General features: G+C 43.4%; 1 protein-coding gene across 1 annotated transcript in view; it reads left to right on the forward strand.

Annotated features, from left to right (window-relative positions):
- Positions 1-21,518, forward strand: part of LOC134949290 (cytochrome P450 2A4-like) — a 132,326-nt gene that overhangs the window by 46,426 nt on the left and 64,382 nt on the right. Inside the window, exon 4 of the mRNA XM_063937787.1 lies at positions 18,642-18,802. Within this exon, the coding sequence (XP_063793857.1) occupies positions 18,642-18,802 (161 nt within the window). The remainder of the gene's footprint in view (positions 1-18,641; positions 18,803-21,518) is intronic.

A 21,518-nucleotide genomic window follows, 5' to 3' on the forward strand; every position in this document is an offset into this window, starting at 1 on the left:
AATTGAAAGCGTCTGATGAGAAGCGTAAACTTGCCAATATGCCATTTACGACACGGAGGCCCTGGCCTATGTTCATGGCTAGTGGTTCAGCTTCACATGAGGATGGAAGCACTCATCCTCTCGCTAGAAAACTGCAGTGCCACTCCTAGATGGGCCAGGTGTTTGTGTCGGCCACTTGGGTCGCTTAGCTTAGTCACACAGCTACCTCATTGCGCCTCTTTTTTTCTTTGCATCATGTGCTGTTTGGGGACTATTTTTTTATAGTGCCATCCTGTCTGACACTGCAGTGCCACTCATAGATGGGCCAGGTGTTTGTGTCGGCCACTTGGGTCGCTTAGCTTAGTCACACAGCTACCTCATTGCGCCTCTTTTTTTCTTTGCATCATGTGCTGTTTGGGGACTATTTTTTTATAGTGCCATCCTGTCTGACACTGCAGTGCCACTCATAGATGGGCCAGGTGTTTGTGTCGGCCACTTGGGTCGCTTAGCTTAGTCACACAGCTACCTCATTGCGCCTCTTTTTTTCTTTGCATCATGTACTGTTTGGGGACTATTTTTTTGAAGTGCCATCTTGTCTGACACTGCAGTGCCACTCCTAGATGGGCCAGGTGTTTGTGTCGGCCACTTGGGTTGCTTAGCTTAGTCACACAGCTACTTCATTGCGCCTCTTTTTTTCTCTGCATCATGTGCTGTTTGGGGACTATTTTTTTGAAGTGCCATCCTGTCTGACACTGCAGTGCCACTTCTAGATGGGCCAGGTGTTTGTGTCGGCCACTTGTGTCGCTTAGCTTAGTCACACAGCGACCTTGGTGCGCCTCTTTTTTTCTTTGCATCATGTGCTGTTTGGGGACAATTTTTTTGAAGTGCCATCCTGCCTGACACTGCAGTGCCACTCCTAGATGGGCCAGGTGTTTGTGTCGGCCACTTGTGTCGCTTAGCTTAGCCATCCAGCGACCTCTGTGCAAATTTTAGGACTAAAAATAATATTGTGAGGTGTGAGGTGTTCAGGATAGACTGAAAATGAGTGTAAATTATGCTTATTGAGGTTAATAATACTATGGGATCAAAATGACCCCCAAATTCTATGATTTAAGCTGTTTTTGAGGGTTTTTTGTAAAAAAACACCCGAATCCAAAACACACCCGAATCCGACAAAAAAATTTCAGGGAGGTTTTGGCAAAATGCGTCCGAATCCAAAACACGGCCGCAGAACCGAATCCCAAACCAAAACACAAAACCCGAAAAATTTCCGGTGCACATCTCTAGCTTTAATATATTAAACATGATGTGGAATTGAAAGCTAATAAGTGGTTGTAAAGTTGCTGGAGGGTTTAGATGGATATAAATATAGAGAGCGGATTTATGGAATAAGGGGACCTTTATTGGGATTCTATCCTATAATGCAGAGTGGGTAATTTTCGTTCTCTTGAGAAGGTTTAAAATGGAAATTTGTGATAAAGTAGTATTAATAATTTAATTGAAAGAAACACCCATATTGGGTATATATAGTATCACTTTGGAAGGTAAACCAAACCACCTGATGAAGTCCCGATAGGTTGCTTGTGGCCTAATACGTGGACGCTGTGAAGTCATCCACCAGAAGCAGAGCCGGTGTGGAAGCGGGCCGGAGCACGAGCGCTAAAAACAGCTAAGTCTCTGTTGACATCTATGCTGATGATTTTAAACTTACATGTATGTGAACTTATGTTTCTAGTAAAAAGTGTGATTTTAAAGTTACTTACAAGTGCGCTCTCCATTTTTTTTTACCAGTTCTTAAATATACTCCAGTGGCTTGGAGGGGATCAGAGCTGCACATGAATTTTGAAATAACTCTGGATGTCCTAAAGACGATTTGCACAAAAACTGAACTTTGTTTATATATATATACACTGCTCAAAAAAATAAAGGGAACACTAAAATAACACATCCTAGATCTGAATGAATGAAATATTCTTATTAAATACTTTGTTCTTTACATAGTTGAATGTGCTGACAATAAAATCACACAAAACTTATCAATGGAAATCACATTTATTAACCCATGGAGGTCTGGATTTGGAGTCACACCCAAAATTAAAGTGGAAAAACACACTACAGGCTGATCCAACTTTGATGTAATGTTCTTAAAACAAGTCATAATGAGGCTCAGTAGTGTGTGTGGCCTCCACGTGCCTGTATGATCCCCCTACAATGCCTGGGCATGCTCCTGATGAGGGAGCGGATGGTCTTCTGAGGGATCTCCTCCCAGACCTGGACTAAAGCATCCGCCAACTCCTGGACAGTCTGTGGTGGAGGAAGCGAGACATGATGTCCCAGATGTGCTCAATTGGATTCAGGTCTGGGGAATGGGCAGGCCAGTCCATAGCATCAATGCCTTTGTCTTGGAGGAACTGCTGACACACTCCAGCCACATAAGGTCTAGCATTGTCTTGCATTAGGAGGAACCCAGGGCCAACCGCACCAGCATATGGTCTCACAAGGGGTCTGAGGATCTCATCTCAGTACCTAATGGCAGTCAGGCTACCTCTGGTGAGCACATGGAGGGCTGTGCGGCCCCCCAAAGAAATGGCACCCCACACCATTACTGACCCACTGCCAAACCGGTCATGCTGGAGGATGTTGCAGGCAGCAGAACGATCTCCTTGGCGTCTCCAGACTGTCACATCTGTCACATGTGCTCAGTAAGAACCTGCAGTGAAGAGCACAGGGCGCCAGTGGCGAATTTGCCAATCTTGGTGTTCTCTGGCAAATGCCAAACATCCTGCACGGTGTTGGGCTGTAAGCACCACCCCCACCTGTGGATGTCAGGCCCTCAAACCACCCTCATGGAGTCTGTTTCTGATCGTTTAAGTAGACACATGCACATTTTTGGCTTGCTGGAAGTCATTTTTCAGGGCTCTGGCAGTGCTCCTCCTGTTCCTCCTTGCGCAAAGGCGGAGGTAGCGGTTGTTGCCCTCCTACGGCTTCCTCCACGTCTCCTGATGTACTGGCCTGTCTCCTGGTAGCGCCTCCATGCTCTGGACACTACGCTGACAGACACAGCAAACCTTCTTTCCACAGCTCGCATTGATGTGCCATCCTGGATGAACTGCACTACCTGAGCCACTTGTGTGGGTTGTAGACTCCGTCTCATGCTACCACTAGAGTGAAAGCACCGCCAGCTTTCAAAAGTGACCAAAACATCAGCCAGAAAGCATAGGAGCTGAGAAGTGGTCTGTGGTCACCACCAACTCCTTTATTTGGGGTGTCTTGCTAATTGCCTATAATTTCCACCTGTTGTCTATTCCATTTGCACAACAGCATGTGAAATTGATTGTCAATCAGTGTTGCTTCCTAAGTGGACAGTTTGATTTCACAGAAGTGTGATTGACTTGGAGTTACATTGTGTTGTTTAAGTGTTCCCTTTATTTTTTTGAGCAGTATATATATATATATATATATATATATATGTGTGTATATATATATATGTATATATATATATATATATATAAAAGGTGCATATAAAACTTATCCAAAACAATTATATATATATATATATATATTTATATATATATATATATATATATATATAATTTATATATATATATATATATATATATATATATATATAAGAGTGATGGGGGGTTGCAACCAATAATGTCTATAAATAATTACAAAATATTTAAAAAATATATAAACATTTATTTTTTATTTTTGACAAACTTTTTCTACAAAATGGGATAAAAATCATATACACATTCATATAAAATAATAAAGTTCAAAAGTATTAAGTGCTTATCTGAGTCAGAGGTCAATTGGATGTCCAACGCATTTCGTCACACAGACCCCCATCCCTCTCTTTTATGAATGTAATTATTTCAGGGGTTCACCATCCCGGTTTCATTTAGGGGACCAGCTGATGCCCTACACATAGGGAGTGTTAATATATTCTAGCCATACTTGTTGGGTTAAAAAAGGATTATATTTTCATCTGTGGCACAGTATTTTCCCTCCTTTTCACGATATATATATATATATATATATATATATATATATATATATATATATATAAATCCAAATCCAAGAATAGATCCGGCACTCAAATAGTCAAAAAACAATCACCTGTGTGCCATTGCAAAAATCCACACATCTGCTAAAGTTCCGAATGATGCACATTTAGAACAGGCAAGGCACTACAGGACTTTTTCAATGAGATAATTTAATGAAAACATGAAAATCGGTACATCACCATGAGCACTTAATCATCAGAACGATGCTGCATTTCGGGCCCCGCAGGGTCCCTTCTTCAGGTAGGTGAAAGTGCTGTAAAAAGAGGACAAACATGTACAAACAACATAAAACACTTACCTAAATAGACTCACCCTGCTTGCATGTGCGGCTTCAGAACGGCGTGGTACTTCCGGTGGGCGACGGGCGCAGACCCGGTGACATCATCCCAATGCGCGGTAACCATGGCAACCCATGTACACCGCAGATTTCACAGCCGCTTGGAACGCATACCGCTTGCACTGGGAGGCTAGTTAGGAAGAATATATAAATGAAGAACCACATCACTGATAAAAAAGTACATTGTAGTGGCATATTGCAAAAATATAAATACCGCATGAATATAAAGTAATCTGATCAGGGGCAATATATCAACCCTGAATGAACATCCATATTATGTAACGGGGAATACATATACAGGAGGAATAAATGAGAAAACTGACAAGAAAAGACTATATGATATGTAATGCAAAAGCTAGAAAAATGACTAGAGATAACTGGAAGTCTCCAAATTGGCCACAAACGCAGTAAGCTAGAAATAATAAGACTAATCAAAAAGAAATTACACAGTCAAAAGGTACGAAGGGCATTCCAATTAATCTTTTCATTTAAGCCAGATGGTTGTAAGGCATTAAGTTTTAAAATCCATCTTGCTTCTAATCTGTGTAGAGCCAGACTTCTATCGCCTCCCCTATGCAGGGGGGGAACATGATCAATAAGTTGATATTTTAAATCAGATAGAGCGTGGGCTTTAGCACAGAAATGCCTAGATACCGGCTGGTCATTAGACTTGCCGGCCAGTGCTTGATTAATATTAGAACGATGTAACGCCATTCTATCTCTCAAGGTGCGACTAGATAGACCTACGTAAATTAATGAACAGGGGCAAATGATGCAATAAATAATGAAGCGAGTAGTACATGTCATGACGTGTTGTAATTTAAATTTGTGTTTAGTTGAGGGGTGGACAAACTCAGATCCCGGTATCAAAGCAGCACAAGTAGTACAAGAAAGGCAACGATAGCTGCCAGGTTTTTTGCTGGTGCCAAAGATACCCAATTTGGGTGAATAGTCAGTGATGTCAGTCTTGACTAGAAGATCCCGTAGATTCCGTCCTCGTCTATAGCTGGTCATGACTTGTGTGTCATGAAAACAGGCTAGTGATTTGTCTGTCTTGACAATGGGCCAAAGAGCTCTAGTGGCCCGAGGGATAATAGGACTAGCCGTTGAGTATTTAGTCGACCAGATAAATTTATGCTGAGCCGGATTTGACTGAGATCGTGAATGAAATAGGGTCTCTCTGTCCATGTCCATGATCTTAGATTTGGTCTCCTTTAGGTCTTTCATGTTATAGCCCCTTTTAGCAAATGTATCCACTACTATTTGTAGTGCGTCATCTAAAAGTGCATGATCACTCGTAATTCTTGCCACCCGGAGCATCTGTGAGCGAGGCAGCCCTCTCTTCAATGCAGGTGGATGGTGACTGCTCGCATCTAATAACGAATTCCTATCAGTCGACTTATAAAAGACCGTGGTGGTCAATTTACCTTCTTTCAAATGGACTGTGACATCCAGATAGTCTATTTGACTGGTACTGTAAAGGTATGTAAACTTTATTGGGCCAGGTGCAGCATTGATGGTATTCATCATGGTTTCGAATGACGAACCGGTCCCATTCCATAGGATGAATAAATCATCTATGTATCTGATGAACCATACAATTTTCTGTGAAAAGGCAGGATTGTCAAAAAATAAATGTTGTTCTTGTTGGAACATAAAAACGTTGGCATACGCCGGGGCCACGCTACTCCCCATGGCACAGCCTGCCAACTGGAGATAGAAACTGCCATTGAACAAAAAATAATTCTTAGTGAGAATCAATCTGAGTAACTGTAAAAATAATGGTTTATCAAAATTAAAGTCTTCTTCCAAATTGTAGATAAACGACTCCATGGCCTCAATGCCAACTTCATGAGGAATCGATGTATATAAAGAAGAGACATCCATGGTACATAGTACCGTATCTGGAGGTAGATCTTCCAAAACCATAATTTTTCTCAAAAAGGTAGAGGTATCTTTCAGATATGTCGCACGTTTGGTGATGTGTGGTTGTAGTATAGAGTCCAGAAGTTCAGCCACTGGTTGGTACAAGGATCCCCTCGCCGAAACGATGGGGCGACCTGGAGGGTTATCTAGGCTTTTGTGAACTTTAGGTAGTGTGTACAGGCAAGGAATGATAGGGTGTTTAGGAATCAGCGCCTCTTTAAGTTTCAAGTCGAGTTGTTTATTCAATACCGCCCGATCCAATACCTGTAATAGTTCTTTCTGAAAACTCTCCGTGGGGTCTCGATCTAATTTGGTGTAAGTGAGAGTGCAGGACAACTGTCGCAGCACTTCTTTGACATATTGAGATCGATCCTGTACAACCACACTACCACCTTTGTCTGCTGGTCGTATTACGATTGACGTGTCCTCGCTTAGTTCTTTAAGGGACCTTCTTTCTTGAAATGTCAAATTATGATGTACTTGGCCTGGTGTGGCTAAGAAGCGGTTCACAGAATCGTTTATCAGACGACTATATGTTTTCAGCGACGAATTGGATGAAACAGGATCAAATGTAGAAGTAGTATATTTCTGTATGATGTGATGTCTCGGTTCTTGATCCTCATCCATGTGCTTATTCTGAAAGAACTCTTTTAATCTCATCTTGCGGTTCATCTGATGTAGGTCGGTTTGCCATTCAAAAGGGTCGTGGAAGTTAGTCGGGACAAAGGAGAGGCCTTTGTTAAGTACAGACATTTCGGTAGTGGTAAGAGGACGTGATGATAAGTTGAAGATCAAGTTGTCTTCTTTGCTTTGCTTACTTTTGTTGATCCTTTGGTTTTGTCGGCTCCTCCTTGTAGGCTTGGGCCAGCATCTGCTCTGGCCCTGGTGGTAGCTCCTAAAGGGGGGCGCTGTGCCGACACTGAATCATCTGAATCTGCCATGGCAAAGTCACTGTCACTATTTGAAAGTTGAGATCCCTTATCCGATCGTCCCCTGCGTGATCTCTGCGATGGTCTCCCATATGCTCTATTCTGAAACTTCATTGTGTCTGTACCCGTTAACCAGCGATACACTTGATGGTCTTCATAGTCATTGCGGACTGTTTGTAGCTTAGATTTTTTAAATTTCAACAGGTCACGTTTGTGATTCTCCACCTGTTGGGTTAATTTAGCCCATGTCGCGGCATATCCTGGGTCAGACAGTGTTTCCATTTGAGATGTATTAAGTGCATCAATCTTGGCTCTAGTGATTGAAAGCTCCCGACCTGACTCCTCTATAACGAGGAGCATCAGATCGAAGCTACATTTATTGAGCACGGCGATCCATCTGCGACAAAAGTCTGGATTCGTTCTCCCTATAGTAGGAGCATTCCGGACACGGAATCCGCGGGGGATCATTTTCTGTCTATAATAGTCGGACAGTGTGGAGCCATGTAGTAGATAGTCCGTCTCCCGCTTGCGTAGTCTGTATAACTGTTTGTACAAATCATCAATACTGTCTTCCAAAGCCTCAGGGACACAATCCTCTGCAAATAAAATTCTATCAGCCTGCGTTTTGTTAAAACTCAGAGTCTCCAGGGTTTGTGAACCCAGGTTGGCAAAAGCAGTCACATCATGTCTGTTTTCATTTGCATCCTCCATATTGCACTACTATGACTTTAAAGTGATGAGTTGAATGTCAATCAATCATATGCAAGTAGGTGCCCTGATACTTGTGGGAGTTAATCCCCACCAAATACAAATCCAAGAATAGATCCGGCACTCAAATAGTCAAAAAACAATCACCTGTGTGCCATTGCAAAAATCCACACATCTGCTAAAGTTCCGAATGATGCACATTTAGAACAGGCAAGGCACTACAGGACTTTTTCAATGAGATAATTTAATGAAAACATGAAAATCGGTACATCACCATGAGCACTTAATCATCAGAACGATGCTGCATTTCGGGCCCCGCAGGGTCCCTTCTTCAGGTAGGTGAAAGTGCTGTAAAAAGAGGACAAACATGTACAAACAACATAAAACACTTACCTAAATAGACTCACCCTGCTTGCATGTGCGGCTTCAGAACGGCGTGGTACTTCCGGTGGGCGACGGGCGCAGACCCGGTGACATCATCCCAATGCGCGGTAACCATGGCAACCCGTGTACACCGCAGATTTCACAGCCGCTTGGAACGCATACCGCTTGCACTGGGAGGCTAGTTAGGAAGAATATATAAATGAAGAACCACATCACTGATAAAAAAGTACATTGTAGTGGCATATTGCAAAAATATAAATACCGCATGAATATAAAGTAATCTGATCAGGGGCAATATATCAACCCTGAATGAACATCCATATTATGTAACGGGGAATACATATACAGGAGGAATAAATGAGAAAACTGACAAGAAAAGACTATATGATATGTAATGCAAAAGCTAGAAAAATGACTAAAGATAACTGGAAGTCTCCAAATTGGCCACAAACGCAGTCTAATGTCTAAAGTCTAATGACCAGCCGGTATCTAGGCATTTCTGTGCTAAAGCCCACGCTCTATCTGATTTAAAATATCAACTTATTGATCATGTTCCCCCCCTGCATAGGGGAGGCGATAGAAGTCTGGCTCTACACAGATTAGAAGCAAGATGGATTTTAAAACTTAATGCCTTACAACCATCTGGCTTAAATGAAAAGATTAATTGGAATGCCCTTCGTACCTTTTGACTGTGTAATTTCTTTTTGATTAGTCTTATTATTTCTAGCTTACTGCGTTTGTGGCCAATTTGGAGACTTCCAGTTATCTCTAGTCATTTTTCTAGCTTTTGCATTACATATCATATAGTCTTTTCTTGTCAGTTTTCTCATTTATTCCTCCTGTATATGTATTCCCCGTTACATAATATGGATGTTCATTCAGGGTTGATATATTGCCCCTGATCAGATTACTTTATATTCATGCGGTATTTATATTTTTGCAATATGCCACTACAATGTACTTTTTTATCAGTGATGTGGTTCTTCATTTATATATTCTTCCTAACTAGCCTCCCAGTGCAAGCGGTATGCGTTCCAAGCGGCTGTGAAATCTGCGGTGTACACGGGTTGCCATGGTTACCGCGCATTGGGATGATGTCACCGGGTCTGCGCCCGTCGCCCACCGGAAGTACCACGCCGTTCTGAAGCCGCACATGCAAGCAGGGTGAGTCTATTTAGGTAAGTGTTTTATGTTGTTTGTACATGTTTGTCCTCTTTTTACAGCACTTTCACCTACCTGAAGAAGGGACCCTGCGGGGCCCGAAATGCAGCATCGTTCTGATGATTAAGTGCTCATGGTGATGTACCGATTTTCATGTTTTCATTAAATTATCTCATTGAAAAAGTCCTGTAGTGCCTTGCCTGTTCTAAATGTGCATCATTCGGAACTTTAGCAGATATATATATATATATATATATATAAAAAAAAAAAAAAAAAAATTTTCGGATAAGTTTTGAAAGCATGTTTTTTGGGGGGAATAAAATTCCAGTTGTGGTTGAGCACCTTCCTTTATTGGCATTTTGCTTGCGATTCAGAAGTAGCAGAATTGCTCAGTCCCACTGATTTCCTTCATTGTGCTGGGCATTTGCTATCCTTTCAGAATTTGTTCTCTGTGGGGCTCATTCAGATTGGATCGCAATTGGCGATCCAAACGCAAAAATTTCAATGATGCTTCGGGCGAATGTGCAGGGCCTGCCTTGCACATGCGCCCGCATTTACTACAGGTGCCCCGCAGTAAATGCGAATGCTTCTGCCTGTCCATCAGGCAGATGTGTTTGCTGGGAGGGAGGCTCCGTTTTTAAGGCAGAGATGAATCATTGCGGGGGCGGCAGTGGGGAAACTAAGGCATGGTGGGGCGAACGGGGGGCATGGCGTGTTCGAGATCGGGGCGGCACATGCAGCCGCTCTGATCAAAGGATGGCTGTGCCATTAGGAGGTATCCGGATCTGTAGAGGGATGCTCTTTGGGCAGGCTTATGTAGCAATGACAGACTTTGTTAAACTGCACCATGTTTTTTATTGGATTTAGGAGGTACTGTATTTATCAATCTGGCTTCCTTCTCCAGCCAACTCAGTGGGGTTCTCCTGTAGATTGCTCCTCTGGTCATCACCACTTGCAGCTATTAACATTTAAAGCTGGGTCCACTGTGTTTGTTTATAGCCTGGATGGTTCCTGGTGTTCAGCTTCTTGGCCTGCAGAACGGAACACTAATGTTTTGACAAGAAACTTTCTTCTTCTTGAACTATTTCACTGTTGAGTTCCTTTATATCTGAGGTTAGTGCTTGTGCCACTAAAGCATATTTTGTTGAGTTATCCTGGGTGTGGTGCATGTTGTCAATTGACAGTGGACCACATAATTTCCAGTTGTACTCTTGCATTTGCAGGGTGTATTAAATGACCTTTAGTGTAATATTGTTTTTAGGGCCCCTCATGTGCCATTGGATGAGATTAATGTAACTGATGACTTTGCTAGGTTTCGGTGGAGTAGACTTAGGGGTCTATACAATTTGTGCCGTTTTTTCCGACAGTCGGAAAATACAGCACTTTTCGACAAATATGGGTTGAATTAGTATTTGACCCATTCAATAACAGTGTAATTTTTCCAACTGTCGTTAAAAATGACACTGTCTAAAAGTATGTGTATCGAATCCGCTGCCGATACACGTAGTTTGTCGAATTTATGGGCATTTTTTTTCGACAGGTTTTTGGCCTGTTTTCAACAATGCCAATTCAATTATTTAAAAACTCAGATTGACATGTCAAAAACGGGACCAAAGCCAGCGAAAATGCCTGCAAATTGAATACTGAACTGTTGGATCCTCTCCGTCGGAGAGAATTCGACAGGTACTGAATAGACCCCTTAGGGTCTTTTCACCTAGTGCAAAGTCAGTTGGTGAGCCATGCCCTTATTACGTTTGGCTGGTGATTGAGCCAACATGTAGTGCTTACTCTATCAGGTCTTTCAATCTCTTATGTTGGAACTCTGTGATGTGAGTAGTTCTAGACTCGAGCATCAGTTTTTCAAACAATGGGGCAGATATATTAGCAAAAAAAATGTTTAACCTAGGTTAAATTCAGGCGCAAAAATGGGGTGATGTTCTAATTTAGCTGCTGCTATAGGGACAGGGTTAGTCAATCCTGTATAATGCTAAAAACAACAGACAAAGAAAGGAATAGCACCGCTTAAATAAAAAATAATAAAATGAATTCGTATATAAAAATTTCTTAAAAGGAGCATATAGAGATGAATGGATTGAAAGTTAATAATATTCAATTTAATAAAACAATTAACAATACAGATATTGTACTAAATATTGTGCTAAAAATTAAAAGCAACCAGAACCACCACAAATGCTGCAGTAATGTGCTGTCCGTTCCTTAATTTTGTTGGACTATAAATTAAATCAGTGCAGATGAATAACTGGAGGGCTGGTGGCACAGTCCTTTATTAACATTACCACTGTAAGGGCTACTGGAGGAAGAAGTCCCAAAGAAGAAGTCCCTTTTAGATGGGTGGAGTCACTGGGGACCCAAATCCTCACCAGGTTTGCGGTGACCTCAATGCTGAGTGGATAAACAGTGGTACCAGTTGGTGGTGATGTTCATCAATTGCATCTGCACGAAGCTGTGGAAGTCCAATAAAGGTCCGGATATAGCGAAGGCAGCGTCCAAATAGCTGGTAGACAATGTGGGGTGACACCTGACGCATTTCGCTGCAGAACCTGCAGCTTTTTCAAAAGGTTTAGCACAATATTTAGTACAATATCTGTATTGTTAATTGTTTTAATAAATTGAATATTATTAACCTTCAATCCATTCATCTCTATATGCTCCTTTTAAGACATTTTTATATACGAATTCATTTTATTATTTTTTATTTAAGCGCTGCTATTCCTTTCTTTGTTTCTTGGGCAGATATATTACCCTGGAGAAGGCATACGGAAGTGATAAACCAGTGATAAATGCAAGGTGATAAATGCACCAGCCATTCAGCTCCTATGTGTTAATTTACATATTGGAGCTGATTGGCTGTTGTGTTTATCACCTTGCATTTATCACTGGTTTATCACTTCCTTATGCCTTCTCCAGGTTAATACATCTGCCCCCCTGACTGGAATTTATTTTCTTATGCAACTGAAGGGCCACCCTGACTTTACTAGAAGTTTTAAAATTAGGAAGCTTTGAAGGACCATAAAAAAGTATGGCATCAACTCTGCTGCAGTCTATTGTTCTCAGTTGCAAGAGTTTAGTGTTATGTAAAAATTATAGTCTAAAACTGACCAACTGGGTAGGGGATCAGTACGTAATCCCGCTGGACGGGATCCCAGCGGTCGAAAAACCTACGCCGGAATCCCGACCACACAATCCCTACAGGGGTGGCGAGCGGAACGCAGCCCCTTGCGGGCTCGCTTCGCTCGCCACGCTGCGGGCACGGTGCCTCGCTACGCTCGGCACACTATTATATTCTCCCTCTATGGGTGTCGTGGACACCCACGGAGGGAGAATATGTCGGGATTGTGGCGGTCGGGATTCCGGCGTCGGTATTTCGACCGCCGGGATCCCGTCCAGCGGGATGTTGACCGCATCCCCTGGGTAGGCCTATTGGGTTTTCAGGACCGCTTGTGAAGATGCTATGATCTGTCTGATGCTACAGTATGAAGCATTGTGTCACTAGCAATGGTCTGCGGATTTCAGTATGCATTAGCTTAGGATTGGAGTTGCCAGTTCGCCAACTTCTGCAGGATTTTCTGATCCTGATGTCAAAGTGCAGGAGATTGGCTACATACAGTATAAGCATTAACACTGGATGCAAAAGTGATCACTAAACACCAGGAAACTCCATAACTTCAGAATTTGGTGATCACTTTTCAACCCAGTGGTCTGTTGTGCTACCCCCTATGTGCTGGTCTCGTTTTCAAACACAATGAGCCGCAGCAAAGAAGAACTTGGAGTGTACCGTTATACTAGTATGCATGTGCAAACCCCCCCCTCTCCCAGCATCTCTATGCCATTGGCATGCCACTTTAGGACTGATCCTATTCATGCAATCTACATTGAATCTCTGTTGTAGTGAGAAAGTACCATATATCTGTAAGGGTGAAGTAACTTTTGATTTACATTGTGTTCACTGGGACTGCATAGAGACTGACTATTATGCACTGAGATTCTCCTCGGTTAGAGCTGTAAGGCGACAATCTGTTACAATCAATATATTCCCTTCAGATACTCCAGCACGTATGTTCTCTAACTCAGGGGGTCATTCAGATCTTATCGCTGCTGTGCGTTTCCGCACAGTGGGTGATCAGGTCATAACAGCGCATGCGTATGCACCACAATGCGCACGCTCCTCAGACAACAACAACGGGTATCACCGGTCAGCGACGGAATGGTGCAAAAAATCAGTTCGCACGGGCGTTCACAAGGTGATTGACAGGAGGAAGCCGTTTGTGGGTTGTAACTGTCCGTTTACTGTGAGTGTTCGGGAAAACACAGACGTGTCCAAGCATTTTCAGGGAGGCTTTCTGACATCAGCTCCGGCCTCGATCAGCCTGAATGTATCGCACTGTAGGAGTAAGTCCTGGCCTGCACAGAGACTGCACACACTGGATTTTGGCAGCTCGGCGTACACATAGCATCGCACACTTGCACAGCGAAAATACACTCCCACTGTAGGCAGAGCCGGCCCTAACCAATATGATGCCCTAGTCAAGATTTTGTCTGGTGCCCCCTAGCACTCCTTATTCACATTACCCCATTGCTCTTTCTTTACATTAGAACTCGCTGTAGTGCACCTTATACACATAATGCCACACATTAGTAATGCATTTATACACATAATATCACACAGTAATGCCCCTTACACATATTACATACATTATTAATGTTCTTAAAACATATTGCGCATTGCATTTTATACCAATCTTTATTAATCCCCGTATACACATATTGTCCCTTTTACATATACAGCACATTATTAATGCCCTTATACACATAATGACACACATAGTGCCCCTTACACATATGCCACACATTATTAATGCATTTATACACATGACACACATAATACTCCAGACACATATGCTGAACACTATTGCACAACCAACCCACCCACACACAGCACGCACACGGCCAATAAACACTGTGACCACTGCCTCGGCTTGGATACAGATGTGTCCTCATACATCTTGCCTTAATAAGCCATGCAGCAGGAGATGTCTGGCGTGAGTCAGCTGGCAGCACTGCTAACGCCGGGCACTGTTTTTGCAGAAATTGTATCTTATTTGCATTACTATGTGACTAGGATGCACAAGCAGCTTATGCTGATTAAAATGATATGCGGCATGCCTATATTCTGTGTGCGACTGTGGCTGTATCTGCATACAAAATGCTACGTTACAGTGATTTACAGGAATACACTGTAATGTAGCAATTTTGTATGCAGATACAGCCTCAGACACACAGAATATAGGCATGCTGCATATCATTTTAATCAGCAGAAGCTGCTTGTGCCCCTAGGCATTCCAAATGCCGTAGACAATTGCCTAGTTTGCCTATGCCTAGGGCCGGCTCTGACTGGAGGCAGCGACTATCTGAAAGCAGGACAGCAAAAAACCCAGCCCAGAGATTAGATCTGAATGACCTTCTCAGTCCTCAGGACCCCAAACAGTAAACGTTTTCCAGGTAATCCAGCATGTGCACAGGTGTATTTATTACTCACTGACACATTTTAAAAGGTTTCACTGATGATACTGTGAGGAAACCTGCAAAACATGCACTGTGTGGGGTCCTGAGTACTGAGTTTGAGAACATGTGCTCTAGCATTTATTTAAAGTGCTATTTTTAAGAAGAGTGGAGTTTATATATTCTACTTTGCTTCAATAGAGTGACCATATTATCCCTTTTACCTGGGACGCTCATAGATTACACAGGTTCTGTGGATGACTAAAACCAGCTGAAATGCAGGCTTGAAGTCAGCCAGCCACAGAACCAGGGCCGGATTAATAATGGGGCTAATGGAGCTGCAGCTCCAGGCCCAGCTCCAAAAATAGGCCCAGAGCATCGCAGATCTCTGCTGCAGTAAACAGGAAATAAAATTTCCTTCTGCTGCAGCCTGCAGTGCAGCGTCCTAGGTGGGCCCCTCCCCCTCCTCCCCCTCCTCCCTCACCACCCGAGATCCGCCTCCCATGTCCGCGGCACCGAAGGATCAAATGATGCCGCTGACAGAGACAGAATAAGGCTTTCTCAGCCTTACCTACAGTGTGTCTCGGCGGCGCCTCCGCGCCTGATGACGTCACGGCAACTGACGTCAAAAAGGTGCCGCCCTGCCTGCCACTATCACACTTGTCCTTATGTCCTGATATGGACTCCGCAACGCAGAGTCCGCAACACAGCCCAGGACATGGCAGCAGGGCTCACAAGGCAGCATCTCCATGACAGTGGTCGGCTTGGTGGCGGCAGCAACAGCAGCAGGGTGTCTGATATCCTCCAGACTGAGGTGAGGTATCAGACCCGTTACCTGCTGGCTGCTGCTGACTGATTCAGTAGTGGGGCATACTGAGGAACACGTGTGTATATTATATGTTGTATATACACGTGTATATATATTTATGTGTATACATATATAGATGTGTATATATATATATATATATATGTATGTGTGTGTAAATATTTATATATATATACATACATACATACATACATACATACATATATATGTGTGTGTTTATGTATATATAATGTGTGTGTAGTGCCGGCTCCAGGCATGGTAAATATGAGCAGCCACTCTAGAAGGGGGCGCATGGCCATTTCAAATATGGTGCTGACAACCAGCCAATTGCAGCTCGCGGACCGGCCAGCGGCGGTTCCTGATTGGCTTCCAGGCCACGACCTATGATTGACTCAAGAGCCGGCGCCATATTTCAAATGGCCACTGGAGACCGGGCTCAGTAAGGGGTAGGAGAGATGCACACTGCACTGTGCCTTCCCTCCCTTCCCTCAGACACGAGCAGCAGCAGCCCAGCAGCGGTGAGCACTACTGGGGGCATTATATGTATCTGTAACTGCTGGGGCATTACATGTATCTGGCATTGCTGGGGGTATTACGTGTATCTGGCATTGCTGGGGTTATTACATGTATCTGGCACTGCAGGGGCATTACATGTATCTGGTACTGCTGGAGGTTTTACGAGTATCTGGCATTGCTGGGGGTATTACATGTATCTGACACTGCTGGGGCATTACATGCATCTGACACTGCTGGTGGTATTATGTGTATCTGGCACTGCTGGGTGTATTACGTGTATCTAGCATTGCTGGGGGGTATTACATGTATCTGGCACTGCTGGGGCATTACGTGTATCTAGCACTGCTGGGGTTATTAGATGTATTTGGCACTGCTGGGGGTATTACGTGTATCTGGCACTGCTAGGGCATTACATGTATCTGGCACTGCTGGGAAATTATGTGTATCTAGCACTGCTGGGGTTTTTACGTGTATCTGGCATTGCTGTGGGTATTACGTGTACCTGGCACTGCTGGGGCATTACGTGTATCTGGCACTGCTGGGGTTATTAGATGTATTTGGCACTGCTGGGGGTATTATGTGTATCTGGCACTGCTGGGGGCATTATTTGTAACTGGCACTAATGGGGGCATTACATGTTAGGAGCATTCCTGGGGGATTTAGTAAAAACTGGAACGTTCTGGTCCCCGCAACATCGGACCAGATTCCTGCAGATATTTCAGCCATTGTGGTGGTAAGACTGCGTGGTGGTGTGAAGGGGGGGCATATGTGTCAGCAGTCACCGGGGAGACAGGGAAAGAGAGAGATTACAGCCTTCCTGTTTGGTCCTGTCCTTTCAGGTTTTTTTACCACATCCCTGGATCATACAAATAGGCTGTAATCTCCCTCCCTGTCTCCCCGGTGACTTCTGTCACATACAACTCCCGGGACAAGACATCCCCGGATGGGGACACACATTACAATCTCCGAAGTAGCTGAGATTGCTGCAGGGATTCGGTGCAGCTTTCCCGGGGCAAAGAAGTATATTCCACTGTCAGCATTTCAGGGTGTCAGGACCACATACAATACATTGTATGTATTGCATGTGGTCCTGACGATGGTGTGGATGCCCTGTCACATTGATCGGGTAATATACTCGTTTGCCATATATATATATAGTAAATCTATGGAGATGGCACTCACAACTGGTATGAAGTAGTATTCAGTGGTCAATAATATAACAGGTGGTGTATGCTTCATATATGTCCTCCATGGTTTTAGCCACACCCCATGGGTCAAACCTCACCCCCATATCAAAAGTAAAACCCCCGCCATGCTGGTCACACCCCCTGAGATGGAGCACAATAGGCCCTTTATAAATTTCAACTCCAGGCCCATCAGGACCTTAATCGCACAGAACCTGTGTAATCCATGAGCGTCCCAGGTAAAAGGGATAATATGGTCACTCTAGCTTCAACTACATTATATATCCTCTATTACACCGCATTAGTGATTCAAGAGAACTTTATGGTACTGATTGAAATAGAAGATTGGATGCTATGTGATTTACAGTACTGCAGCATACAGAAATTTTAACTGTCCATATATTTTATAAGTGTCCATATATTGTTACTGTATTTTACTTTATCTATATTTTACTGTAACTATATGTGACCACTGAGTGGTGTGATACTGATACATTTTTTCCATTCCCAGTAGTTAATATGTATTTTGTATATTTTTATTAAATGTTTATTTAAAACATATTTTGTGTTTTAAAGGGGTTATTCAGAGATGAACGCAGATGGCTGCATACGCAGCCAGATCTGCGTACATCTCTGCGCGTTCTGGGGACCGCCCAGCACAGGGCAAGGCCACCCAGCATGCATGAGGCCACCTCCCGATGCATCCACAATCTAATTGCAGATGCACAGGAACTAAGGTTGACCACTGACAACGCTGTCAGGTGGTTAGTGGTCATGTTTTAAACTGTAGTGGATGCGTGTGATGTCATGCAGCTGCGCTGAAAGCGGTCCCCGGCCCGCCCCCATTCACCCTGCCCCCTCAATGCCAAGTCGACGCCCACCGCAGTCAATCACATTGCAGTTGCATTCTTCGAGGATGTGTTTGCAATGTGTGTCCCCGCACAGCTGCTGTGCAGCCGCTGCTCATGCTGGCACCATCAGCAAACTGCGCTGCAGGCCGCATCAGCGGCTAAGTGTGTCATCAAGCGGTACCTGGATTTCTCCACTCTGGTTTAATGATTAAAACCTTCTGTTTTTTTTTTTTTTTTTTATCCCTTTCAGAATCCTTTTTTGATCCTCAGCACTGTTTCAGCAAATCTGTTTGCAATATTATTTTTTCCTTGATGTTCGGAAATCATCATAAATATGAGGATGATGACATCGATACTGTTTTGTCTTGTATAAATGAAGCATTAGCGATTATGAGCTCAGCCTGGGGACAGGTAAGAATGACATTACTTTAACAGGATATTGACTAAACCAATGGTAGAACAGGCGTTGCCAGAGCCTTTAGCAAAATTTGGGAAGGAGTCTGGCGATGCTGAACTGGCTTTCCTGTCCCACAGCTGTGATCTAGGGTGCAGAGCACAGGTTTTGTATGAGCAGGATGCGTTTAGCATCCCAGCCGTCTGAATGCCGGCAGTCATGTGACCTATGCCGGAATCCCGACACCACTCAGGAGACTGGTGCCAGATCACAGACAGTTGACATCCCAAAGGTGAGTATCAGGGTACGGGTTAGGTCATGGGGGGGTTAGGCTTAGGCAATAGGAGGCTTAGGGTAAGGCACTAGGGGGGGTTAGCCTAGCCACACACACCCTCCCCCTCAAGGGTAAGCCATCGCCAGGGGCAGATTGGCCACCACACCACAAGATTTAGGGTAGGGGACCGGGGGACTAGGGGTTAGAAATACTTACCCCCTCCAATGTCAGGATCTTCAATGTCAGGATGCTACGGTGTGGTACATATTCTGTATGATAATGCATGAATAGCACAAAAAATATAATATAATACCAGCCGCCACCAAATGGGATGTGCCAATTCCCCAAAAAAAAATTACACAGAAGAGATATAGTATAGTGTATTATATGGTCTAAAACAGCAATAACAATATATAGTAAACCAAATATAATAGTATAAAATAAAGTAGCAAGCAACCAGTACTATGTATTAAGAAATATCACAATTCAAAAAACACAATAAAATATGTAATTTACCACTCACAGAAGATGTGGTACTTGTGTACTTTACCGACTCATTTATGGACTCATTGCAGAGACATGAGTTTTTCAATTATTTTTTTTTCATTCTTTGAACTTTTTCATACTTTATGATCCACGTGGACTATGATGGGGAATAGTAACCTGTGATGAGCGCAGCGGTAGCGGAGAGAGGCACCTTGCCCAGGAGGGGATACAGCGCACTAATTGCGGTTCCTCACTTTACAAAGAAAACGACACCAAAAAAATGTATGTGCAGAACTAGCTTAAATAACTGTTATCCTTGAAAAGTGATTTTAGAAGATATTGCCAGTTGTCGGCTACCGAAAGTACCATATAATAAGGTAATGAGTCCGTAAAATACACAAGTACCGAAGTTTTAATTAAAATGACATAAAGGGGTCAATCCAATTAACTGCGAGTTAATTGCAGCGAGAGTAAGTGCGGCTTTATGCGATGCTGCTGGACTCAAGGATTTCTGTTTGCAGACTCATAGGGCTGCATACAATAATTTGTGAGTCCATGTTTAGATTAGGTCACAAGGGGAGTGAAATGCAACAACACTCTCACTTTGCAGTTAATTATATAGAACCAATAGACAGTATTTTTTCATTACATTGTAACAAAAGATTAAAAAGAAGTGGAAAAATAAATACCACAGTACACACATTCATCTATAGTAAATATTAATATTAGTAAAAAAACTAAAAAAAAACTGTTTATACTGATAAATCTGAGGCAGATAGATTATATTGTGGATTAGCGGGCAAATAACTTCAGTTTATATGGAGATAAAGGGCCTTATTCAGTATAAGTTGTAGTTTGCAAAAAAAAATCCCGTAAAGCTACAACTTCTTTCTCTAGCATGCGAGGGGCCACATAGCACAAGGTAAACACTGTGTCCCCCCCACCTGCTGAAATGCACTTCGCAAAGTGCCAGGCCACCATGTTTTGGGTCACAGCGGCTGCATGTGACATCACGCAGCCACCGCAGCCTCTCCCGCAAGCGGTCCGGACACGCCACCAATGTCCGGACCATCCCCACAATGCCGCGCTGCCATCCCCAGAATGTCGCAATGCCTTCCCCATTGCTACCACCCGCCAGCTCTTAAACTGTGATTGCACACAATTGCAGTTTAAGTCCTCGCACATTTGCGCAGCAGCATGCGCAGAAGTGCGGAAATCACTGAATAGTGATTTCTGCACTTCAGCAATCCATGCTGAATTAGGCCCAAAATCCGTTCAGGTTATGGACAGAAACACACAAAATGTAATCTATGGGCACCGGATCTCTGTAGGGCTAATGAATGCCTGATTCCAATTTGAATGCAATACCAATGTTCACACAACTGGGCACTTATGGATCGACTGCTCAAGCGCATTTCTGCATCAATGGTGCGTACAGTAAGTGTATGCAGTTGCTAAGAACTTTGTGGCTCTAGTGCATGTCTCAATGTGACTCTCTGCACCTCTGCAGGAGAGAGTACAGTAAGACACTGCTGATATGGTGATGAATGTGGGGTACTGAGTACTGATGTCTGACAGGGAATTGTTGACAATACCACAGTGGTAAAGAGGATTCCCGCTGTGGCAGTGCATGATGGGCACAGGTGCCAAGGTGTTAGGACTTCAACATATGTCACGGTTTAACCAAAAAGTCATTATATTCAATACTTAATACAGCAACATATTCTCTGGGAAGTCATTTTCTGCATCCCCATTTCAGATTTACGCTCTGAATGTCTGCTCTACAGGGTCGAATTTAGGGGTCAGGATGCCCCTAGGCACATTATTGGACACCCCCTTTCCCCCCTTCCCCTCGTTCATCACGTCATTGCCCCCTTCATTTCGAGTGCCAGTCTGGATACCTCGAGACCAACGAAGCAGCCCCAGCCTCACCCTACTACCATCTCCTGGACCACAATTTGCTGCCCATTGTC

The sequence above is a fragment of the Pseudophryne corroboree genome, chromosome 8 (genome assembly GCF_028390025.1).
Source record: "Pseudophryne corroboree isolate aPseCor3 chromosome 8, aPseCor3.hap2, whole genome shotgun sequence".
In the NCBI taxonomy this organism is placed as follows: Eukaryota; Metazoa; Chordata; class Amphibia; order Anura; family Myobatrachidae; genus Pseudophryne; species Pseudophryne corroboree.